Genomic DNA, 22,216 nt, shown 5'->3' with positions numbered 1-22,216 from the left:
TTCTTGTCTCAACCCGTAGGAGTTGCACTCTCTCGATCCTCCTCCCTGTTCCTCCAGGAGCGGGGAAGGGGAGAGCCCCGGTGCGGGGGCGGGGGGGAAGACGGACACGGACCTCGATTGTTGTCAGCTCGGCACCACTCACTGGGAGTGAGTGAACAAGTTACCTGACTGGGTTTAAACCACGACAGTTCTTTTTGGTGCCCAACGTGGGGCACGAGGGGTTGAGATAAGAACAGATCTGACTGGATTGATAGTCACTCGTCACAATGCTGATTTATTGGCTCTCAAGGTTGTTCCTCTTGATCTCACAGTTTCAGTATATCATATCTTACGTCCATCCGGTATTTGCTGTATTAGTGTTTTTCAAGTGTGGGGCTTGGGCTAAGGTTTTTATCCCATTGTACTTTATGGTAATGACTTGTAATACAATAGAATCATTGATCATGAAACTGATCTGGTTTATGTTCCCAGTGTGGTCACCACCTTTATACTTTGGGAGGTATATGATGGAGGTGCTTAGCAATTACACATCTTTTTTCTCCTCCTCAGGTGCTCAACCTGTGAAGGAGACATCCTTTTACCCTCCTAGTCGTCCCCCCAGACCATTTACATTTGAGAGTTTTGAATTTTTTGAATGGCATTTTAATGCTGTTGAGACTTGTTTGCTGATGGTGATGGGAATCACCATGCTAACACGCATACAGAGTGTGTTTTGCCCACTACTGATTTCAAGAGTTAAGCAGATTCAGGTTTGGGTCTTGTCTGGGGTCAAACGATGATGTAGGAGGACCGAGAGAATTTCCCTGAGGCTGGACAGCCATGAGTGGCAGGGTGTGTGGGATAGTATGGGCAAGTATCTAGGTCAGTGGGCCCCTCCAGTACTTTGGAATTTCACTACCGAACAACTGCAAAATCCAGAAGAATTAGTAAAACACTTAAATGAGGTGTGTGGTCATTCTGGCCATACCTCGATTGTTGTCAGCTCGGCACCACTCACTGGGAGTGAGTGAACAAGTTACCTGACTGGGTTTAAACCACGACACCTTTTGAACATGAGGTAATATTTACATATAGATTTAAAAGATTGCAGCCTCAGTCCATAAAGACTGACTCCAGTTTTTCAGTGTGAGGAATCCCACTGAAATCTTTATAAAGCTGAGTGTGAACTACTCTAAGAACTAGGCTTGAAAAGCCTGTTTGTGCTCCTGAGTAGCCACTGCTAATCACAAAATCAAATAGTTCTGAGGGAAGCAAGGTAACAGAAGCTTGTTTCCTATGATTCTTCCCCCATAAATTTCTCTCATATTTCTGCAACATACTACTCCCAGCTGTCTTGCATGGTTCTTAGCAACTTGCAGAGCAAGCTGCCCTTGTGGCTGCATCTAGCAAGGTGCCGTGGGTTTTGGGCCACCTGTGATAACTGATGAGCCTGTAGCCAAACAGGCTACAGAACCGTTGTTTTGTGGTGCAGCCTTTCTTTTCATGGGGGTACTAAGCAGCAGCTCCTTTAAACTAATTTTTATGAAACTTTGAAGAACATATTAGCTTTGGATGATGCTGGCCAACTGGTTCAAAAGGGACTATGAAAATCTCATGTTGGCTGATGTGCAAATGGTAACATTACATAAAACCTTATTTCTTTAAAATTTTGCCATCTCTTGACTGTGTGTTTTCCTTTAAATCTCCTTAAAATGCTCTAAAGGCTACTATAATGGTTTATATCCATAAGCTGTTAGGATTTATTTCAGTGGTGTTTTGATTAAGCCTGCAAGAAACAGGAAAGAGTAACTTGGAAGCAAATTCTCTGCATATTTTCCTTTCTTTTCTTCTCACCCTTAAAATATATTATTTCCCCTCTGTGGATATGACTCTTGTCAAAGTTTTACCCTTCATCTTAGACTGTGTGAACCTACAGTAGTATGCAAAAGTCTAGTGAAATAGTGCAAAGGCCAGTTTACATTTTACTGAAAGTGAAAATTCAGGAAGGATGGAATACAATGAAATGGAAAAAGCGTACACAGGGCATGTCCACAAACTGGTATAAATTAGTTCATTGGTCATGTGCTGGATGATGCCTTCTGTTTCATCACACCACACAGTTGCTATAATGAAGTAAATAGCAGACAATGATGAAAACTCTAGGCTCATTTAACACTGACAGACTTGTGGCAGACATTAAGTGCTTGACTACTGTCCACTGCCTATAAAGCTAGCTTTGGGGAGAAATGAGGTATTATGAAGGTTTTTCAGCACCAGAAGCTTAGTTAAATTAAAAACTGTATTAAATATTGTAAGAGATTGGATAAGTGCTGTTTACTTACATTAATATGGGGTTGTGGAATTTTCTTAGGAGTATCTGAGGTAAACACTTAGCATCTTCTTATTCTAAATTTAAATAGGATACATAAAAAAATTTACATCATTTGCAAGTCTAGAATAACCTGACATAAAGGAAGCTCACTCTCAGCTGGTATTAAACATATCTTACATTTCTTCCAACTACCCTTAGCAATATGTGTTAACAAAAATTATTTTTCTTTCCATTTGTTTTCCATTTCTAATATTAATCGTTGCTTTATACTGTTGTCACTATTACACAGTATTGCAACTTGTAATATAGCTGAATGTCTCCACTTGGATGAAGCTGAATACAGGAAATTAGCTTGTCACCTTCCATCCTCTTCACTGCTATGGACTGCTAATCCCAAAAAGTCATTTAAGCTGTTGAGAACCTCGTCAACATTATGGATTTTCTGTCATTTTACTGAAATTCACAAAATTAAACTTACTAGATTGCTGGCTGAGGCCACAGAAATGTTCCTGGGTTCTGCCCACCACTGCCAAACAGTAATTGTAAGGTCCTTAACTTCATCTCAGATAGTTTTCACGTGATAGTTTTTGCTTGAAGCTGTCTATGGATTCTACTGAATGTTCTGGTTTTGTCTGGGATAGTTAATTTTCTTCCCAGTAGCTGGTGCAGTGCTGCGGTTTGGCTTTAGTCTGAGAATGCTGATAATATACCAATGTTTTAGTTGTTGCTCATTAATGCTTACCCTAACCAAGGACTTTTCAGTCTCTCCTGCTCTGCCAGTGAGAATGGGCATGGGAAGCCAGGAGGAAGCACAGACAGGACACCTGACCCAAACTAGCCAAAGGGATATTCCATGCCACAACACGTCATGCCCGGTACATAAACAGGGGGAGTCACCCAGAAGGAAGCAATCATTGCTCAGGTAGGCTGCGTATTAGTCAGCAGGTGATGAGCAATTATATTGTGCATTTCCTTTTAATTTTATATTCTCTCCCCTTGTTACATCCCTTATCATTAATATTAATATTATTATTATTACTAGGAGTAGTAGTATATTGTGCTTTAGTTATTAAACTGTTCTCATCTCAACCCATGGGATTTATGTTCTTTCCATTCTCTTTCCCATCCTGCCTGGGGAAGGGGGAAAGGGGCTGAGTGAGCAGCTGTGTGGTGCTGAGTTACTGGCTGGGTTTAAACCATGACACTGAAAGATGGTCTGAGTTGTAATCTGGGATCAAACCTTTGCTAGATGCACACTGGTATGCCAATCACTGGCTGCTTTAACTTGACAAACATCATTTTGCCTGCTGGTAAAGTCCCTAGTTTCTATTTAGGCGAGACTACCTGGACCTAAATAAAGCTCAAAAATTTCAAGCATACATTCCATAAGACAGACACAGGTTTTTCTTTTGATTCCTGAAGAGGCACTGGAGACACCTGTGTGAAAAATGAGAAAGAAGGACTAGAGATTCTGGGTAAACAGGAAACACCAGTTAGACTAACCTTCATGACTACAGCTGTGAAGCAAGAGCCTAACTACTAAGGCAGAATAACTTGTGACAGTGAACATTGTTAAGACATGTAGATTGGTGAGGGAGGAATAAAAAAGTTCAACTGCAAACCCAAGCTTGTATCATCGCCTCATGCTAGTTACCTGAAGCCAACCAGAAGCAACTGAGGTATTTATAACCAGGACTGGATACAGTTGGTATCACTTATTATTCCTACAAGGTAAAATAAGTGGTTATAGTGACACCAGTGATGCTGGACACTAGGAGATGAAAATCCTCAGGGAGGAGCATGAAGAACCATTGACTGACCAGGGCTCTAATAGAGTCAGGAAGAAGACGAAAACTAAAAATTCTATGATTAAACATATTTAAGCAGTGATTCAAGAGACATATTTATGGTACATGGAACTTAAAGAGAAGCGTGCAAAATGGAAAGAGACTAAGAAGGCTTTGCAGTGAGGTATGAATTTAAGGGGGCAAAGAAGAGGTGAAGCAGCAACATCTTATGCGTTGCAGATTAATTGCAGGACTAACAGGAGAGAGAAATTGAGATTTAGAGGAATTCTTGAGAGAAGTTATTTGACACGCAGTAGCGATCTTGAGAGTGTCTTGTATCAAACCAGAAATAAATCAGGATTAGAAGAAAAAGGGATTGGATATCTTTCCTTGAAAGGAAGTAAAAGAATGAGAAGGGAGGAAATACTGAAGGAATAATTGCCCAAAGGCTGTACTTGGTGAGGTTCAATTAAATAGTGGACAGGGAATGGCCAGACGTCACAGAATCAGCATGGGCATGACACACATCCTGAACTGTGTCTACACCCAAGAGAGCTTTTTTAGTGAGACTGGGAAATATGGCACTACTCAACAGTGGTTGTATGCCTCCAGCATTTTCATTATCTGTTCATAAAGTAAAGAGAAATAGGGGGTAATCTTGAGACGGATTGAGCAAAAAATCTCCAGTTCTCACACATTATTTTAATTATCTAGAAAGACTGGTAGAAACAGCCAGTTTCAAAGCTGCAGTTTTTCCCCACAGCTGGTAGATCAAAGTCTGGATGCTCATCAAACTGAATTTTTTTTTAATTTTGAGACTACCAAGTGCTTCAAGGCAACTATCATCACTCCCTTTCTGGAGCATAAGGAGTTAACTCATTTAAAACTGACCATAAGTAAAATAGAAAAAGAGTTTGCATACACCAGTGCTGATCTCTGAGTACTGAGGAAAGCAAACCAGCCTGGGTAGATTAATAGGTTATGCAGTATAAAGTCTTTCTGAATCCTTGGCACACATGAAAGCCTTGTAATACAGGTTTTCTGAAAGAAGTCAAGTATGCTTCCTACTAGCTGATAGGAAAAAATGCCTAAAACCAGCATGTTCAAAGTGCTCCTTGGAGTAACTGTAGTTTGCATGTAGGAATACTGCATAAGTACTTGTTGGACAAGAATCAGGAGAGCTTTGAGGGTAGGTGTAAAACATTAACAAAGTGAGATTACACATTTGGTATTGCCACAAAGTTTCTTGAGGCAGGCATGTAGTAAGCCTCCCACAGACTTGAAGCAAAGCTCTCACAAGTAGTAGTAAACTCCCATAAACTTGAATGCAGACTGCAGATTAATAAGTGGTAAGCAATCAAATTTCAGTTTAAAAAAATAATTCAAGAAGCATGTCACTGAAAATATAGGATTACATGACAGGTCAGCACAAGTTGTTCATATATGCATGGATCTGTGTCTGCAAATGTGCAAGCTTTCTAAAGCTTTGGGAATAGGGGGCTAAAACCTTTTGAGAAGTTTAAGTAACAGCAGATTTTTCATCCTCTATTGGGAAGATTACCAGCTCAGTGATCTCTCAGGCCCTACAACCCTTTTTCCCCTTCAGGGTTAGTAAATGAATCTGACCATATCCAAAAGCTTCACACGAATCCACTCTCATTTTGTGCAAAGACAAATCCTTCTATGAGGATTTGGCCAGCTTGCTAGCGCACATCATTAGGATCTCTGTCACTTGATCATGAGTGCGGTCTCTGCCTTAAATAAGTATTTTGGCTGAAATTTCTTTTCCCTGTATTTGCTGCTGAGCCTGGGCCTGCTGTGCTGGACAGAGAAGAGCTTTCTGGTAGTGCAGTGGGAGGTGTGCTCTGCCTACGATTCACAGCGGTGACACACAGGTGTGTGGGCACAGCTTCAGCCAAACCCTGGTGTCCCTTAGGGCTGTCTGCAGAGGAGCTAGGAGGAAAGGTGTAATGCCCCACATCCAGCACAGTAAAGGGAGACATGAGCAGTAGACTTTCTTTCCAGGCTTTTCCCATACACTGCTGAGGCTGGCTGCCCATATCTAAACTACTGAGGTGGCATATGAACAGATGTCAGTTTTCACAGAGATCAGAAGGGTCCATCAGGGACAGGGTATCACATTAGCAATCACAAGCAAATGCACAAATGCCTCCTGCCCAGTTATCCTGCTACTGTGGCTGGACCCAGCTTTCCACAGGGAATGGTGAGATTTCCCTCTCCCTACCTAGAAACCGAGCACATGTCAGACTTCCAGGACTGGAGCACCTGTTGTATGAAGACAGGCTGAGAGAGCTGGGGTTGTTCAGTCTGGGGGAAGATCATTATAGCACCCTTCTCTTCCACTACCTAAAGAGACTTAATAAAATCTTAAGGACTTCATGCAAGGGCATGGAGGGATAGGACAAGGGATAATGGCTTTAAACCGAAAGAGGGTGGGTTTACATTAATATAAGGAAGAAGTTCTTTACTGTGAGGGTGGTGAGGCACTGGCACAGGATGCCCAGAGAAGCTGTGGCTGCCCCATCCCTGGCATTGTTCAAGGCCAGGTTGGATGGAGCTTGGGGCAACCTGGTCTAGTGGAAGGTGTCCCTGCCATGGCAGGTCAGGTGAAACTGGATGATCTTTAAGGTCCTTTCCACCCCAAACCTTTCTGGGATTCTATGACTGATTTCCCAGCTCTGGTCTCTCACCACAGGCAGACCCAGCTCAGGATTTTGATTGTTCTAGGACAATCCTCTGTGCAAAAAAAAAAAAAAAAAAAAAAGCTGTGGCTTTTTTTTTTTGTTGTTGTTGGTGGTGGTTTTGGTCGCTTTTTTGGTGGAAGCACGAGGTCTGTAGCGGAACTGAGCTTTTCCCTGGCAAAAATCCCAGTCACTGCAATCACTCATGTTGAAGCCAAACTGCATTGTGGGTGCGGGGCTGAAGCACGGCTGAGGTTCAGGAGCCTCGCTGGTGAAGCTCACAAGACTCAGCGAGGCTGAGTCATTGGGCTGACAGCACCAATTTTCACAAGTATGGACAGAATCATGTAGCAGAACTCTGACATCATTTAATAATTTGCTGTCTTAAATGAAACTGGATAATTACAAATAAAGGCACTGGCAATGGCATCACTGCTACCTTTTTTTTATTACTGTTGTTGATCAGGTATCTGTTAATTATTATTAACCTGGTGGTGGTGGTGGTGAGCCTGCTGTTTGGTGAAGAAAAACTCCTTGTAAACAAGGCTCCCCTCTGGTACCGGCGACACAACGCGAACACACAGAGCCCGCTGCCCCACACTACCCGCCCTCTGCCTCCCGGCCGGACCGGCTGTTCCCCCCTGGCCAAGTGGTACAGCCGCCAACCCCCTAACCGACCCCCCGCGCCGCCCAGTGGTTCGCGCCTCCGGGCCAGCGCACAAGGGGTGGGGGGGGGGGGGTGGGTGGAATGGCGCATGCGCAGAAGAGCGTCTGGCGGCTGCGCTGTGGAGGGCGGTTGTGGGAAGTGCGGCTGGTCGGGTCTGTCCGGGCCGGGCGCTCCGGGGAGACGGTGGGGGCGGCTTTGCCGCTCGGGGCAGTCCCGGAGCCGGGAACGGCCGGCCCCCATCTCGGGCAGCGCTGTGGATGAGGAACTGCGGATGTGAGCGAGGTCTGTGCGCCTGGGCCGGCACCCCAGGTCTGCGTGAGGGGCTCGGCGGCGTCGGGGCGGGTGGGGACGGGGTTGTTGTGCCGGTGTTTGCGTGGGAACGCAGGTGCTGCCGCCGCCGTGCTGCAGCTGGGCTTGGTCCGGTGGATCGCGCTGTTCAGGGCCTGCTCCTGCCATCGGACTGGCGTGTTTTACCCTGTTTTTTCTCCGGAGATTGGGGGAGGAGGGTGCTACTGGGACTCCACCTTTGAGTCGGTCTAGTCCGGTGTGAGGCTCTGGGGCGGGAGTGGGGTCCTCAGACAGAAGCTGCCAGCCAACTCCCCTGTCTTGGAGAGAGGCATTTGCGAGTACAGGTCTCTACGGGGGTGTGGGTTGATGGTGGCGTTTGCTGCATGGTGAACCAAGGCTGGGGCATCTCACCAGGGGATCTGAACTCGGTGGTCGCTGTGGCTTTTTCATCTAGCTCCTACCAAACTCCCAAACGCGTTGCAGTTTGGAGCGTTTACAGACTTGAGTGGGTCTATTACCTGGCTTTTCCCTCCCCACAAATCCTTGTTTTTTGAACTACAGTGTATTCAGGAAGTTTCAGGTAACTTGATGCACTTACTGCTGGGCTGTTCAGTTAATGACACGAATGTTGTTAATAATACACATTAATGTTGCTTGTCTGCATTCCATACTCTTGCATTTTTGCAATATGTTTTCTGTTGGAAAGTGGTTTAATGTTCAGAGACTGATTGCAAAGTCTTGGTTTGAGATAGGATCCTGAAAGCCCTTTTCTATGTACATGGTCCTGCTCACTGAATTAAGTTTTTAGTTTTATATCCTAGGTCTGTATCTGAATTGCACCCAAAGCCTTAGGAAGTGGTGTAAAGTCAGTGAGATAAAAGCAGGGGAGTAGGAGAATAATGGCATAGGTGAATAACTGCTTGTTGCTGTTGAAGTAAAAGTTCCGTAAGTAAGAAAACAGGGCTTACTTCTTTGTATTTACTTCTTTGTATTTTCCTCTTTCTTGCCTTCCTAATTTGCCCTCCTCAGCTTTTGTTTCAGTGCACTACTTTGTGCTAATACAGATTTTGCAGACCAATTGTTAAATGCGTTGTTAAACACACTTAAGTTTGTCGTTTGTTTTTTTTTTTTTTTGTCTGTCTGCCTGTCTTTGGGATGAATGTGCCTAATGCAACAATACTAAAGTTGTAACTGCAGGGGAAGTGAGTTCTCTATGGTTTAGAACCTATGTATATGGATGACTTAGAAATTCACTTTTTTTTTTTTTTTTTTTTCCTCCTTGCTCCAGATGGAAGAGTTCGTGGTTTCTGATTTGCATAATAGCAGGGGCTGAATAGGCATAAAGGAGACTATAGTGCGGGTGAGAAGTGTCAAAGAAGAAGAAATGAATCCTACAAATGCTGATCCAGTGTTTGGGACCACTTTTGAATGGGACTATCTCTTATGGGAAGTTCGCTTGACATTTTTAGCTGCTGGCTTTTTAATCTATTTGGGAGTATTCCTTCTGTCTCACTGGTTGTCTTCATGGATAAGTACCACTTATCATGCCTTGTATGCAAAGGAGAAGGTGTTTTGGAATATGGCAGTCACACGTGGTGTGTTCGGACTTCAGAGTTGTGTTGCTGGGCTATGGGCTTTGCTCGTAGATCCTGTTTTTCATGCTGACAAAGTGTATTCACAGCAAAATTGGAGTTGGTTTAACTGTTTAATAGCTGCTGGATTTTTCTTGCTTGAAAATGTAGCTGTTCACGTGTCCAATGTTATTTTTAGAACATTTGATGCGTTCTTGGTAGCTCATCACTTGCTAGCTTTTGGTGGCTTGGCTGGTCTAGTGATTAATGTGAAATCTGGACATTATCTGCCTTTGATGGGAATGTTGCTGGAGATGAGTACTCCCTCAACATGCATTTCCTGGATGCTTTTGAAGGTAAGACCATGGTAATTTTGTTTGTAACAGTTTTCATGTATCTCACTTTTCACAGGTAATCTGTGCAGTTCTTTTAGGTAGCTTTTAAGTAAAACTGCATTCATATAACTGGGACCCATGTTACTGTGATACCTTCTTTTTGTCATCATGATATTTCTGTAGTCCTTCATACAGGTTTTTGTGCGATAACGTGTGCATGTGGATAGTGAGATGGTATAGATCTGTTCTGAGTTTGGGGTGTGGTATGCGTGTGGAAAATCATAGCTGTGCATGGAAAAAATGCCTGAGAGTGTGTGTTCATGAAAGCTGGGTATTTGCATTAGTTCTAGAGATTCCTCAGTTCACTATGTTGAAGTAACAATCTCACTTCTGCATACTTTCTATTCTTGTTTTTCTAGGCTGGCTGTGCTAACACCTTTTTCTGGAAAGCAAACCAGTGGGTGATGATCCACCTGTTTCACTGCCGCATGATTCTTACTTACCACATGTGGTGGGTGTGTATTTTCAATTGGAATTCTGTGGTAGAAAATTTGGGACTTCTTCATTTTACTGTTCTATTCTCGGGATTATTTGCTGTTACGCTAATACTTAACCCATACTGGACGTACAAAAAAACGCAGCAACTTCTGAACCCAACTGACTGGAATTTTGAAAATAAAGCAGTGGAAAACGGAAAATTAAATGGTGAAACACATGAAAAGAAGAGGATGTGACACTGAAACAGCTGTTTCCTTATAGGGTGGCAAACGAATACAATGCAGAGTAATTCTTTGCCTGTGAAATAGAAGCTGTTGCATGAAGTTCATTAACACAGTGCTTCTTTGCTGGTAGGATTCTGTGTGCACCAGAAGTATTTTAATGGATTTTTTCTGTTTCATATGTGCATACACACAAGATAGTCAACCTCTTAAGATATACACCAAAATTTTGTCAGGTTGGACAATATTTCATGATCTAGTAGTGATGTGCTCTCTAATGGCATCCTTTGTCCTAATGCTTCCAAGAGGCTTTACAGTTAATTTGGCTATTAAGCTCAGCTTGAATCAAGTTCAGCTTGAATCCTATTTCATACATGTCAGAGATACTGTTAATGGAAGTTACATTGTTTATTAAGATCAATTATGATGTGAGTTAGGTATGCATGGGTACCTAGTTCCTGTGTGCCATTTAGTCATTCCAAGTGACTGAATTGGTCAGTGGTAGAATGCAGTCACGGCTGGAGTGTGGGGTTTGGTTTTTTTTCTGTTTTTCGTTTTGGGTTCTTTTTTCCTTATTTTAAGCGCACTTGAGGAAAAGGAAGATAATTGAGTGTTCGCTGTAAAAGTGAGTTTCCAGGTTGCCCTTAGTATGGGAGGAGTTCATATCCACCACAAAGATGCATGTGGGGATGCAGGCATTTATTATGCTGGTGGTCTAGCCAGACGATCATAGTGGTCACTTCTGGACTTGAAGTCCATAAAATACAAAAGACAACAACAGAATGTTTGGCTCCCTTTCTGTGCTTGAAAAGATTGCTGGTTGATTAGTAAAATTATTTTCTTTGTAGGTCCCACGTGAGGGGTCATGTAATTAGTTCTGTTAGTACTTCTGTCGTGGTTCCTCTTATTTTTTGAAGTTTTCTTAGTTACAGAGGGTTTTAGAACCTGGGGAGGCTCCTCTGTGGGGGAAAGCCTGTATTGCCTCCTTTAAGAGTTCAGTTGTACTTCCACTGATTTATTTTACTTCAAAGACCATACAAAGTGACACTAACAGTCCTTTGCACTTTATCTGCTACATCACTAAAGCTTTCCTTGACCTAAGGAATAGGGTCCCTTTTCAGATATATGGACTTGGCAAATTGTGGTGAGTGTTCTCCCACTCAGTAGCATTTCTCTGATGGTTCCAGGGTGAAGTGTTGGACCTCAGGTGAAGGTCTAATAATCACGACAGAAGACAGTGACGCCTAGTGGCAGGAGAATGACAAGGCTTTTAAGTAGTTTGTGCACTGAGCTAGGGAGATAAAAAGCCTGTCGTTTGAAACTTTTATAATGTGGTGTGACTGCTACACAGATTTATTTTCCAAAGCAATAAGACTGGGCAAGCCCGAGCTATGAAGAATTTTAGGTCAAGGCATATGTTAGAGGCTTTATGTGCTGCTCTGTAGTGGAGCACATTTTAAACATGTAAGGGAAGCACTGTTTAGTGTAAACAGTGCCATGTTGTTAATTTTTGGTGGAAATGTGCTTGATTTGATTCTGAGTGAAGGGAGGAAACTAGTGGTCAGGTTGCTGTGTTCCCTAATTTAGTTCGTGTAAGCACAGAGTTAAAGAGCTGCTCTATGAGGCAGAGGAAACTTCTCACTATTAAGTCACAAATATAAGGCTAGATGTTGTTGATAATGATGAAGTGGTGAATGTCTGAAACTGACCATTCAGAACCAGGGTAGTAATTTTGCACAGCAACCCTGTCTGTTGTTCTGTTGATACTCAATAAAGAAATCTATATTTTGGCTACCTTCTTCTAAGCAGGCCAGAAGGGGAAGTGGGGTTGAGGGGAGCAAGTGGCTTTGTGGCACTTAGTTGCTGGCAGGGGTTAAACCACAACACAGTGTTTTGGCACTATAGCCTATATGAATGCCATTCTACAGAGAAAAGGGTTCTCTAAAGCTTAGAACTATGTGCTTCTCCTGAGGAGCTGTGTGTGGGAGAGTAATGTTGAAAGTGCTTTAGAAGAAGGCAGGGGATGGATTCCTTGGGAACAACCCAAATATGTGATCCAAATACATACCTTGCAGAATCCAAACATCGCTTACAGGAGTTCCAGAGGAGAAGGCAGGGGTTAAGTCACCAGGTATCAAAATGCTGGTGTACTCTGTGCAGCTTAAAACTGGAAGGTTTGGATTCAGTAAAATTAGGTGTTGTGGTTTAAGCTGAACCGAGGACACTACGTAACAATTATGAACATTTCAGCTATGGAATTCTGAAGAATCCTAGCAGAAAATGAAAGCATTAAAAGAAAAGTAGATTTTGGCCAAGTATGTGATTCTTATAGTGGCTGGCTGAAGGAGGTAAAGTTTCTATGTGCTAAGATAAGAGAATATGAAGGGGTGGGGCTAGTAGTGAATTTGGGAATGAAAATTGAAATTCAGTGTGATCTGAGTGGCACCAGGCTTCTAAAGTTTAGTACTTTGTTTTATCAATTTGTGTAGTGTTAATGTGGATTTTAAATATCTCATTAAAAGTGTTTTTTATTACTACAGTAAGGAAGTTTGGTTAGTGTGCATCTTAGCAAGATTTGTTTTCATGCAAAGACTGTTATGGCATATCTCAAATCTTTTTCATGTCTCAACTATGTAATTGTTGACCCCAGATCACCTGTTAACTTAAACATTGCTAGATCTACTAGAAAAAGGGAGCTATGCAATAAAGCAAATAACAGCACTCATTTCTGTTGGTTTGAGTGTACCTTTACAGTCCATCTAAAAATACAACAGGACATAAAATACAGCCAACCTTAATTCTTCATCTTGATGGCCTGGAGTTGGAGTTACCAGTTCTGTTACACAGGGACTTTTATTATACTTGAGTGTTTTCTTTCCTGCCTTTTGTTGCTCCCTTTAAGGGAATTTTCTGGTTTGTGATTGTGGCTGATTGTCTCATTGCTCTGAAACAAGACTCAAAAAAAGTTCTCTAACTGGGGGAGTTGGTGTCTAATTACCTGTATAAATAAGTGCTGCTTTTCAGCCCAAAAGGAGACTAGCCATAGTTTGTTTATAAATTTTGTTAATGTGAAACTAACCCCAGTCCTGTTCGGCCTCTCTTGTAATGCCTCATCTACAATCTGATGTTGAAATATTCACACTTGGCTTCGGTAGTGGCTGTAGTGGCTGCATCAGGTCACAAGGTGTGCTGCTGCCATGATTTGGAAAAGGCTTTTTTTTTTTTTTTTTTGAACAAGCCTATTCAAGGAGTCCTGTTTGTGTCACCTTTCTGGCTGAAGCTTTTTAAAAAGCAAAACCAACCCACAACAAAGAATAAACTGTGATGGGGGTGTTTGGCATTTGTTTGTTGTTTTTTTTTGGGGGGGGGAGTGGTTGCGGGGGCTGATATTTTTGTTTGTATTTAAGAAAAATGCCTGATCTAAGACACCCTGGCCAGACATCTTATTTTTACCATCTTCACACAGCATTCCTAAATCACAGTTTGCATGTGCTTCCATTTGTGTCCTGTCTTAGTTTTTTTCCAAAACCTATCATCCTTTCCCTTCCACCAATCTTTCAGTAATATTTACTGTCACTTGTAGTACAGTTCATGATCTTGAAGCAGGCACATTGCTACAGTGATATCTCTGTCTGATAGTTTTCAGCATGTACTATTGTGCCCTTCCTCCACTAAGTGCAGTGTCCAAGTCTTTCAGGTTTTCTTGCTTTTTCCTGGTAACACTGATTAAGTATTGCTGTTACATACAGTAATAAGACACCTTTCTTAACCTCAGGGAGACTCCCACTCAAAGTGAATTCAGAAGTATTAAGCAAATTCAAGTTTGCTCTTATATAATAAAAGTTTGTTGAATGGTACAGCATCTTTACACTGTGTACATAAATAAAAGTATTTTATTGAATAATTGTCTCCTGAGTTTTATTTACTCATGACAATGTCTATTTTTTGCTTGCTATTTGTTACTTTAACAGTTTTTGCAGTGCACACACTAAAACAATGACTTGTTTTGAAGTACTCATTAAACTTGACAAAGGCAGTATCATATCCATGTAAATAGCTATGAAACTTTGTAAACTTCAAAATTTAACATATTTAACATACAATATTTAACACACAGGAGCTTGTTTAGTTACATGACTAGAAGCTGTGACATATGTAAGTATGTATTAAAAATGGTTTAAAAGAATCACTTGGAAGTGATCTTTATGACTTGTTTCTTTGAAGTGTGGGTTCCATTTTTTTGTTAGGCTCTAACTGTGAAGACACTTCATTTGGTACCACATGACACTGCATGTTTTAGTATGGGCCACCTTAAGTTAAAAACAACAAAACCCACAAAGCAACAAAACAAAAACCCCAAACTTGTTTCATTGCTAAATAAAAAAATACAGTTTAAAACGTTAAATGTTATGTATTGTATGGTGCTTTGAAGGAATTAATTCCTGATGGTTTTTAGTATTAATGAGTTAAAAAAAGCATTGATACTGGCATTTTTAATTATTATTCTGAGAATGCATTGTGTAAGCAACTGGCTGGAATGATTTTGCTAGTTGCTCCTGTAGTGAAGCCCCAAGATTAACTGATGTTCATGTGTAAAGCTCCACTGTGGAATGTGTGTGGGTACAGACTGGGATGAGAAGAATGCATGCTAGTATTTGTATGAATAAAGTCCTTTTTTTTTTGTAAACAATCTGTAAAAGGAATTTAAATGTTACTGATGTTTTGCTAGTCAGATGTTTTCAGTTAACAGGTAAGTATATTTTACTAAATAGCTCTTGTTGTATTCCCAGAAAAGCACACTTACACAGGCAAGGTTATTCAGCAATTACACTTTTTCAGTCTCGTGTCATGGCACAAAAAGTAACTGATGGTCATTAAAGTAAATGATTCCTGTTTCTGTAGGTGTCATCATCCAGATGGCTTTCCAGTGTTGGAAGAGTCATTACATGCTTGGGATCTGATTGATGAATTAGCATGTTCTGCTAGCAGTGGTGTCACAGAGTGAAACCAAGTGTTTGTGCAGCACATAGAGCCTTCCTCTTTCCATTGAGTAAAACCATGCTGAGTGAGGTAGATTGAAAAAGATAGTGATGCAGCGAATGTGTAAGGACATAATGGTATTCAAGGTTGCAGAAGACAGCCCTCTCTTGAAAAGAGAAGGGCCTGCTCACATGTCCACAAAGAAAGCAAGGAAATGGGTTGTGCTCTGTGCATGTGCATGTTCTGATGAGTCAGCTGAGGTCACTTCTGAGTCCTTAAGGACATGACCTGAGCAGAGAGAGTGGAAATTTAATACTAGCTTTATGAAATATAGGATGCAGTACTTTGAAATATTTATTCCTCATGATTCTAGCTGCCTTTGCTCCTTTGAAGGCTTAGTTCATAGTAGAGGTCTGTATAAGCCCTCTGACACTGTTTTCACCAGTATGTTCTCTGACATTTTACTGTCAAGACTAGAGTGAGGACGTGCCTTGTCTTAGTACCAATAATTGATTGTGGCAGCTCCAGGTACTCACTCAGACTGACTTTTATGTTGCTATATAGATGTGCAATTTCCTTCTCCTGTGTTACTGCTTCTGCTGCCAAAACCAGTTTACCATGTGGGCACTGCATTTTGTCACCAAAGCTGTGCTCACTGAAGTTTAAGCATGGGGCTTGCACTGAGCAGGGGGGGAAATACACCTGAAGAAGTGCTAATTTTGTTGGGGGACTTTTGTTGACTTTCCTACATTTCTGTGCCATGAAGTTCTGCTGTCAGGATTGGGCAGTAAGAGTAAATCAAGGTGACTACTACACTACCTTGAGAAACAAAGCCATGCAACCAAACTACACAAGTACAGAGAAGCGGCTTGCATAGAGTACACGTGGAGCATCTGACACCAGCTTGATCATCTTGTCTTGTCAGTCATGTTTACAGGAAGAAAGCAGCAGTAGCCTTACTTAGGAGTCATAGGATATAAATATGAAGAAAATTAGGATGTTTTGGGATGAGGTAGCTGAGACTATTACATTGTACAGTGCTGAGCAGGTTGCAGTTAGACATTATAAACGTAGACTGTGAGATGCTTTAATGCTTTTTTTTTGTCAGTAGCATACTGCTTTAAGAATCTCTGTGACACTGGTTAAGGAAAAATTTGAGGATTGTTTTTAGGACATCAAAGTTCCCAAGCAGTATATTGCCCAAGACTGAAGGAGCCAACAGTGTGTTCTAATCTATAATAATGTATTCTTGTATTATCATTGCCTTTTTATCTTACACAATTATATTTTAGCCATGGAGTCTCTTTTGCGTATTCATGAGTACAGATGAATCTGCTCATTTATTTTCCTTATTTTCCTTTTATTTTCCTTTTTTATTATTGTTTTCTTTTTATTATCCTAATACTTTTTATTTGCCACTTTTCCTACTTGAATTCCTTTTCCTTAAATATTGGTGGCTTAGAGTCATACACAGTACTTCATATAAAGTCTTCTCAGAACCTTGCTTGTACTTCTTTTCTGCCACTGGAAATAGCTCTGTCTCAGCCAAAGGCTGCATTTGTCTTTCACGGTTGCATGACCTTAATGCTTCATGGTCCAATCGCAGGGTATGGTTGAGCCCCCCACGCGAGGTGGTGGTACCTTGGGGAAGCATATGTAGAAAGAGCAAAACCATGATACAGGCAAAACAAGTAAGGAAAAAAGTGAAAGAACCAACTCTGCAGGCACTGTATTGAAAGGAGGAAGAAGGGTAGGCAGTGCTCCAGGAGCCAGAGCAGATTCCCCTGCGGTCTCTGGAGGAGCCTAGGGAGGAACAGGTTTATCCTGAAGGACTGCAGCCTGTGGGAAGGACCCACGTTGGAGCAGGGAAGGAATGTGGGGAGGAAGGAGCCCAGGGAGGAGCTGTTGTGGACTAACCACAGCACCGGTTCCCCATCCCACTGTATCTCTTGGGGTGGGAGAGATAAAGGAGCTGGGAATGAAGGAGTCAAGTTGAGCCTGGGAGAAGTGTGTATGTGAGGTGTTTTTACTCTTGTCTTTGTTTCTCACCGTACTACTCTAATTTTAATCGGCAATAAATGCAGTTTCCCCAACTTGGGTCTGTTTGGCCCATGACAGTAGCTGCTAAGTGATCTCCCTGTCTTCATTTTGACCCATTAGCTTTCCATCTTATTTTCTCCCCCTGTCCTGTTAAGGGGAGTGAGCAAGAGAGTGGCTGGGTAGGAGTCCAGCTGCTGACCAAGGTCAACCCACCACAAGAGGTTGTGGCATCAGCTGTACTATTGCTCGTGCACCACCCATGACAACGAGGAGCTGATGTGACATAAGGACTCTGGTGCTAAGGAATATTGAAATTTAGGAAAATTTTTTCCTAGTCTGCCTGAATTGGCAGTCTGAGAATTCGACTTGCGAAGTCTCCTCGTAAGCAGAGACCTTTTAAAGGCGTTTGTGAAAGAAGTTGTGCAGGTAAAACATCACAGTATTATAAAACTCAGTTGTCAGGTTAACCTGTACTGGTATGCTCAGAATTTACAAACTCTCCCAGTAGGGGTGCTGGTTCTTCAGGGAGACCTGGACAACAGACCAGCAGTGAGCACCTGATTAGAACGTAAGTGAGCAATGCTTTTATAAAACCAAATGTTATTTTGATGTACTAGTGTGAATTTAAGAAAGCTGTGTGGTTTGTTTTTTAAAATATTTGTGAACATAGGTGTATATATATATATAAATTTATATATAAATTTAAAAAAGTATTGACACTCAGCCTTGTTTGGTAAGGGCAGTAGAGGGGATCTGTAACTTTACAAGGCTCCAGCATGAGCTCAAGTTAAGCAAGGCTTTGTGAAGTCCTGGCTTTCAGTGGTTTCTGAAGGATTATGGTAAGCAGATGACATACTGTTTTGTGGTGGGGGATAGTTGAGAACAGGAGAAATAAGGTTTTTTTATTTCTAGTGGATGAATGAAAACTCCCTAAGAGAAAATGCTGATTGTAAGGAGAAGGAAGAAATCAAGAAAATCAGGCTGCACTGGAGAACCTGGCAACCTACATTTTAGTTGCTTTCTTCAGATTTCATGCAACATTTTGGAAAGCAAGCCATAGGAATGGTGTATACTCTTAGGCATCATAAATTTCAGTTTACATTCAATCACCCCAGTCTCCACAGAGGTAGAAAAAAGGACTGTCTTTTTCACAGCAGTGTGTCACATGGGGCCAGGACACTGCTCAGTGTCTGTGGTGTCCTTAAGATGCCCAGAATGCATGCTGGAGTAGTTACAGGATCTGTGGCAGCTTGGAGAAGAAAGGTAGCTTTGCTGAAGCTGGAATGGGTTGCACAGGGAAGCAGGCACTAGAACAGGTTACCCAGGAAAGTTGTTGCTTTCCCTTGCCTGTAAGTGTTCAAGGCTAGGTTGGACGGGGCTTGGAGCAACCTGGTCTAATGGTAGTTATCCCTGCCCATGGAGGGGGGGGGTGGGGGGGTGGAACTAGGTGATCTTCAAGGTCCCATCCAACCCCAACAATTCCATGATTCTGTGAAGCCCCAGTAAGCACCGATGACAGGAAGTAAATTCTGGCAAGGTCTTGTATATGTATCACCAGTAAAACAAATTTTAACATCATCTTCCTAGGAGCTGGTTATGAAAAGCATCATGTTAACCCTGGAGAGAGCTGTTATCTGAATTCTGGCTATCGACACATAATTATGAGTGGATAAATAATGAATTTCTAATTGCAATGATTAAGGTATTAATTATGACTGCTGTTAGATGTTGCCTTAACTTGCACTCTTCCTGCAGTTTTTTTATTTTGGAAGTTAGTTTTGCTTTTTTATGAGCTGATCTGCTGTTGTCGGATTTGCCCAACAAGGTTTCCGCAGGAACCTTCTATCAGAATTACAGGGTATTTACGTATGATGACCAGGATCAAAGAAGTTGTTGTCAAAGATCAAAAGGATTCAGGGAAGAAATAAAGGAAGAATCTTAAGTTTCTCTAGCAGTGAAAGATAATTATGAACGAGAAAACCAAATGCACATGGATAATGAATTGGCTGCCAAAAGGAGAAGGATATCGCTAGTAAATTTTTAATCATGGAATTGAGTTAGTTGCACTTAGTCTAGATACATACCTGTTCTTTATCATGGCCTTTAATGATAAGCAGTCATGAAACAGTTTGCCCAAGACTGATTCCCAGCCATTTCAGCTCCTGAAATGATACCTGCAGGAGAGTGAAGTGCAACATGTTAAACAAAATTACACAAACAGCAGGATAAAGTGGTCTCTCTGCCAGAAACTGAACTGAATGCCATAGTGGTATTCCTGGCCTCCACCTCTACATATGACCCAATTTTCCCTTCTCTTTCTTTTGTAGAGCCTATAGAGCTATGTGAGAATTATGTTAAGTTCCCTCTATGATGAACTACATTAAAAAGAAGTAACTTTGTCAAAATGAAAGCATTTTGGAAAGTAATACTTTTTAATATTTAATTTGTAATTCAGGTTGTATAAACCCACATGAAGATATGGGCTACTTAACATACATTCATATTCACAAACTGTAGAATGAAAAAATGCAGGAAAAAGGTGGATTAATCAAGCATCATTTGAAATGCCACCATTTCCATATCATGTAGTGATAATGAATTTAGTATACCTGGGCATGTTTCACGACTGCTGCAGCAAAAGGAGCATGACCAACAGGTTGTGGGAGGTGATTCTTCCCCTCTGCTCTGGTTTTATGAGACCCCACCTGCAGAGCTGTGTTCAGTTCTGCGCACCCAGTATAAGGAGGTGGACCTGTTGGAATGAGTCCAGAGGAGGGCCGTGAAGATGCTCTGAGGGCTGGAGCACCTCTCTCTATGTAGACAGACTGAGAGAGCTGGGGTTGTTCAGGCTGGGGAGATGTTAAAGCAGTGCCTAAAGCGGGATTACAGGCAAGCTGGGGAGGGGCTTTTTACAAGGGCATTGAGTGGTAGCACAAGGGGGAATGAATTTAGGTTAGGTATTGGGAAGAAATTTCCTGTGAGACTGGTAAGGCACTGGCACAGGTTGCCCTGAGAAGCTGCGGCTGCCCCATCCCTGGCAGTGTTTCCGGTCAGGTTGGATGCAGCTTTGAGCAGCCTGGTCTAGTGGAAGGGGGTTGGAACTGGATGCTCTTTATGGTTCCTTCACCCCAAACCATTCTATGAAGATTAGCGACTTTCACATGGAACATGAGATACAATTCCATGACCGGGGCCGTGGTGCATCCTCGCACGCTGGGTTTGTCTCGCGTGTCCCCATTCTTCTCCCCTCCCTCCCACGGGGCTGCCTCCGCCCGCAGGTGCCCGTGGGGGCCGGGCCCCGGCGGCGGCGGCATCACGTGCGGATGCAGGAATGCGGCGGGGGTCCGGAGGGAGCGGGCGGTGTGTGTGGAGGCGGTGACCGCCCGCCCCGCCGCGACCGGCGGGCTGCTGCGCCAACCGGGAGGCGGCGGCGTCCCCCGCTGACCCAATGGCGGCGGCGGCTGCCCGGGGAGGCGGTAACAACAACGGCGGCGGCGGCGGGCGGGTCTTCGCTGGGACTCAGCAGCTGCTCTCGGCGGCGGCCCGCGGGCGGGGTGGGTGACGTGTCCAGGAGCGGGGGAGCCGCCGGAGCTCCGGCGGGGCGGAGGGGAGGGGGCCGGGTGGCGGCCTCGGAGCTCCCGGTGGCGGCGTTGCTCGCGGCGGAGGAGGTGGGTGCTCGTTCTCTCTGCGGCTGGCTGCAGCCGGCGGGGAGCGCCGGGGCTCGCTCCGGTGTGGGTTAGTCACGGGAAGTCCGGTTCTCTGAGACTGGCTCGGTGGGGGCAGCCTGACCCGTCCCGGCGCTGCGGGTGCCTCGGAGGGGCTGCCCTGCCCGGCTCGGTGCAGGAGAGGAAACGCGGGGTTTGGGATGTATCATTAAGCGGGTTTTGCCAGTGTAACGCGGCTTGGCGAGCTGCTGGAGCGAGGCTGCCAGGATCGTTAGCAAGCGCATATACTCTTTTCTCGAACTTCCAGCTCTTGATCCCTGGTGAAGTCTCTTCCCCAGGGTTTTCGCTGGGGTTTTCTCTTGTGTGTATCTGCCTCTTCGTGTTCGCGGCACCGGGAGCTGCCTGGGTCCTGCTCCTCTCCCCTCTTCAGCAGGTATGGATAAGGCTATTGAAAATCCAAACTCCTGCGGGGACGTGAGTTTCTTTCCATCCCCTTTCTCAGAAACTGCGTTCAACACCAGCTGTGTAGATGGCATCTTCAACTAAACTGGGTTTATTGAAACAGGGGATAAATACTTCGGCACAGTAGCAAATGTCCATTTATGGTTTTGTTTTTTGTTGGTTTTTTTTTTTTTTAAAGAAGGTTTTAAATTGTCCTTGGTTTCTTTGTAATTAACACTTTAACTGTTGGAGGAGTTACAGAGTTGCTTGTGGTGATCCTAGACCATATAGTTATTCTTCAAAGATGCCATGTTGTAAGGCAAGAGCAGCTTTTAAGGCTGGCTAGTCATTCACCTGGGCCAGTAAGTTAGCTGTCAGTAGGCTATACCGAGTGCTTGGAAAGACAGCTATTAATAATTTGCCCATAGTAAAGGCTTATTTTATCCATCCTAAATTCCTTCCTCCTTCATTTAAGAATTTGTACAATCCTTTTTTTTTTCCCTTTTTTTTCCCAAAGCTACAAGGATCCTGGCTTTTATTGTGCTAGCAGGTTTGAAGTTGTATAATTACAACATAGAAAGTATCTTCTTTAATTCTTTCAATTGTACAATTTAACTGCTACCATAAATGGTGTAGGGTTTTCCTGCATGAGTCAGGAAATAAGAAAGATTGACTGTTTAACAACTGTCTTCTGCTGACTAAGCACAGAG

The 22,216-nt window shown here is 43.0% G+C and overlaps 2 protein-coding genes across 5 annotated transcripts in view; both read left to right on the top strand.

The window, feature by feature from the left end:
* Window positions 1–7,697: 7,697 nt before the first annotated feature.
* CLN8 (CLN8 transmembrane ER and ERGIC protein) lies at window positions 7,698–10,944 on the top strand. 2 transcript variants are annotated; one of them, XM_061460666.1, is made up of 3 exons: window positions 7,698–7,749; window positions 9,044–9,682; window positions 10,081–10,944. In XM_061460666.1, exons 2-3 carry the CDS (start codon window positions 9,140–9,142, stop codon window positions 10,393–10,395), a joined length of 858 nt encoding a protein of 285 aa, XP_061316650.1. In that variant the 5' UTR covers window positions 7,698–7,749; window positions 9,044–9,139; the 3' UTR covers window positions 10,396–10,944. The 2 variants fall into 2 exon arrangements, with proteins under 2 accessions (XP_061316650.1, XP_061316649.1); XM_061460665.1 differs by having other exon boundaries at window positions 7,700–7,776.
* Window positions 10,945–20,923: 9,979 nt separating this feature from the next.
* The window catches only part of ARHGEF10 (Rho guanine nucleotide exchange factor 10), a 114,327-nt gene continuing 113,034 nt past the window's right edge, over window positions 20,924–22,216 (top strand). For 2 of the 3 annotated variants that reach the window (XM_061460662.1, XM_061460660.1), the window contains exon 1: window positions 20,924–21,068. The gene's annotated coding sequence lies outside the window, so the exon portion shown is untranslated. Of the gene's footprint in view, window positions 21,069–21,231; window positions 21,499–22,216 lie in introns of those variants that run through there. The other variant, XM_061460661.1, reaches the window with a different exon arrangement.

The sequence above is a fragment of the Pezoporus flaviventris genome, unplaced genomic scaffold (assembly GCF_033815535.1).
Source record: "Pezoporus flaviventris isolate CSIRO_AGI_PZ_B2104156 unplaced genomic scaffold, CSIRO_AGI_Pfla_v1 ptg000031l, whole genome shotgun sequence".
Lineage (NCBI taxonomy): Eukaryota > Metazoa > Chordata > Aves > Psittaciformes > Psittacidae > Pezoporus > Pezoporus flaviventris.
This window is presented reverse-complemented; position numbering and strand designations above follow the sequence as displayed.

Bases quoted from the DNA above. Each gene is read 5' to 3' on its own strand.
- CLN8 (XM_061460666.1), top strand. From the start codon at position 9,140: ATGAATCCTACAAATGCTGATCCAGTGTTTGGGACCACTTTTGAATGG. The intron at 9,683-10,080 runs GTAAGACCATGG...TTGTTTTTCTAG, and splicing joins TTTCCTGGATGCTTTTGAAG to GCTGGCTGTGCTAACACCTT.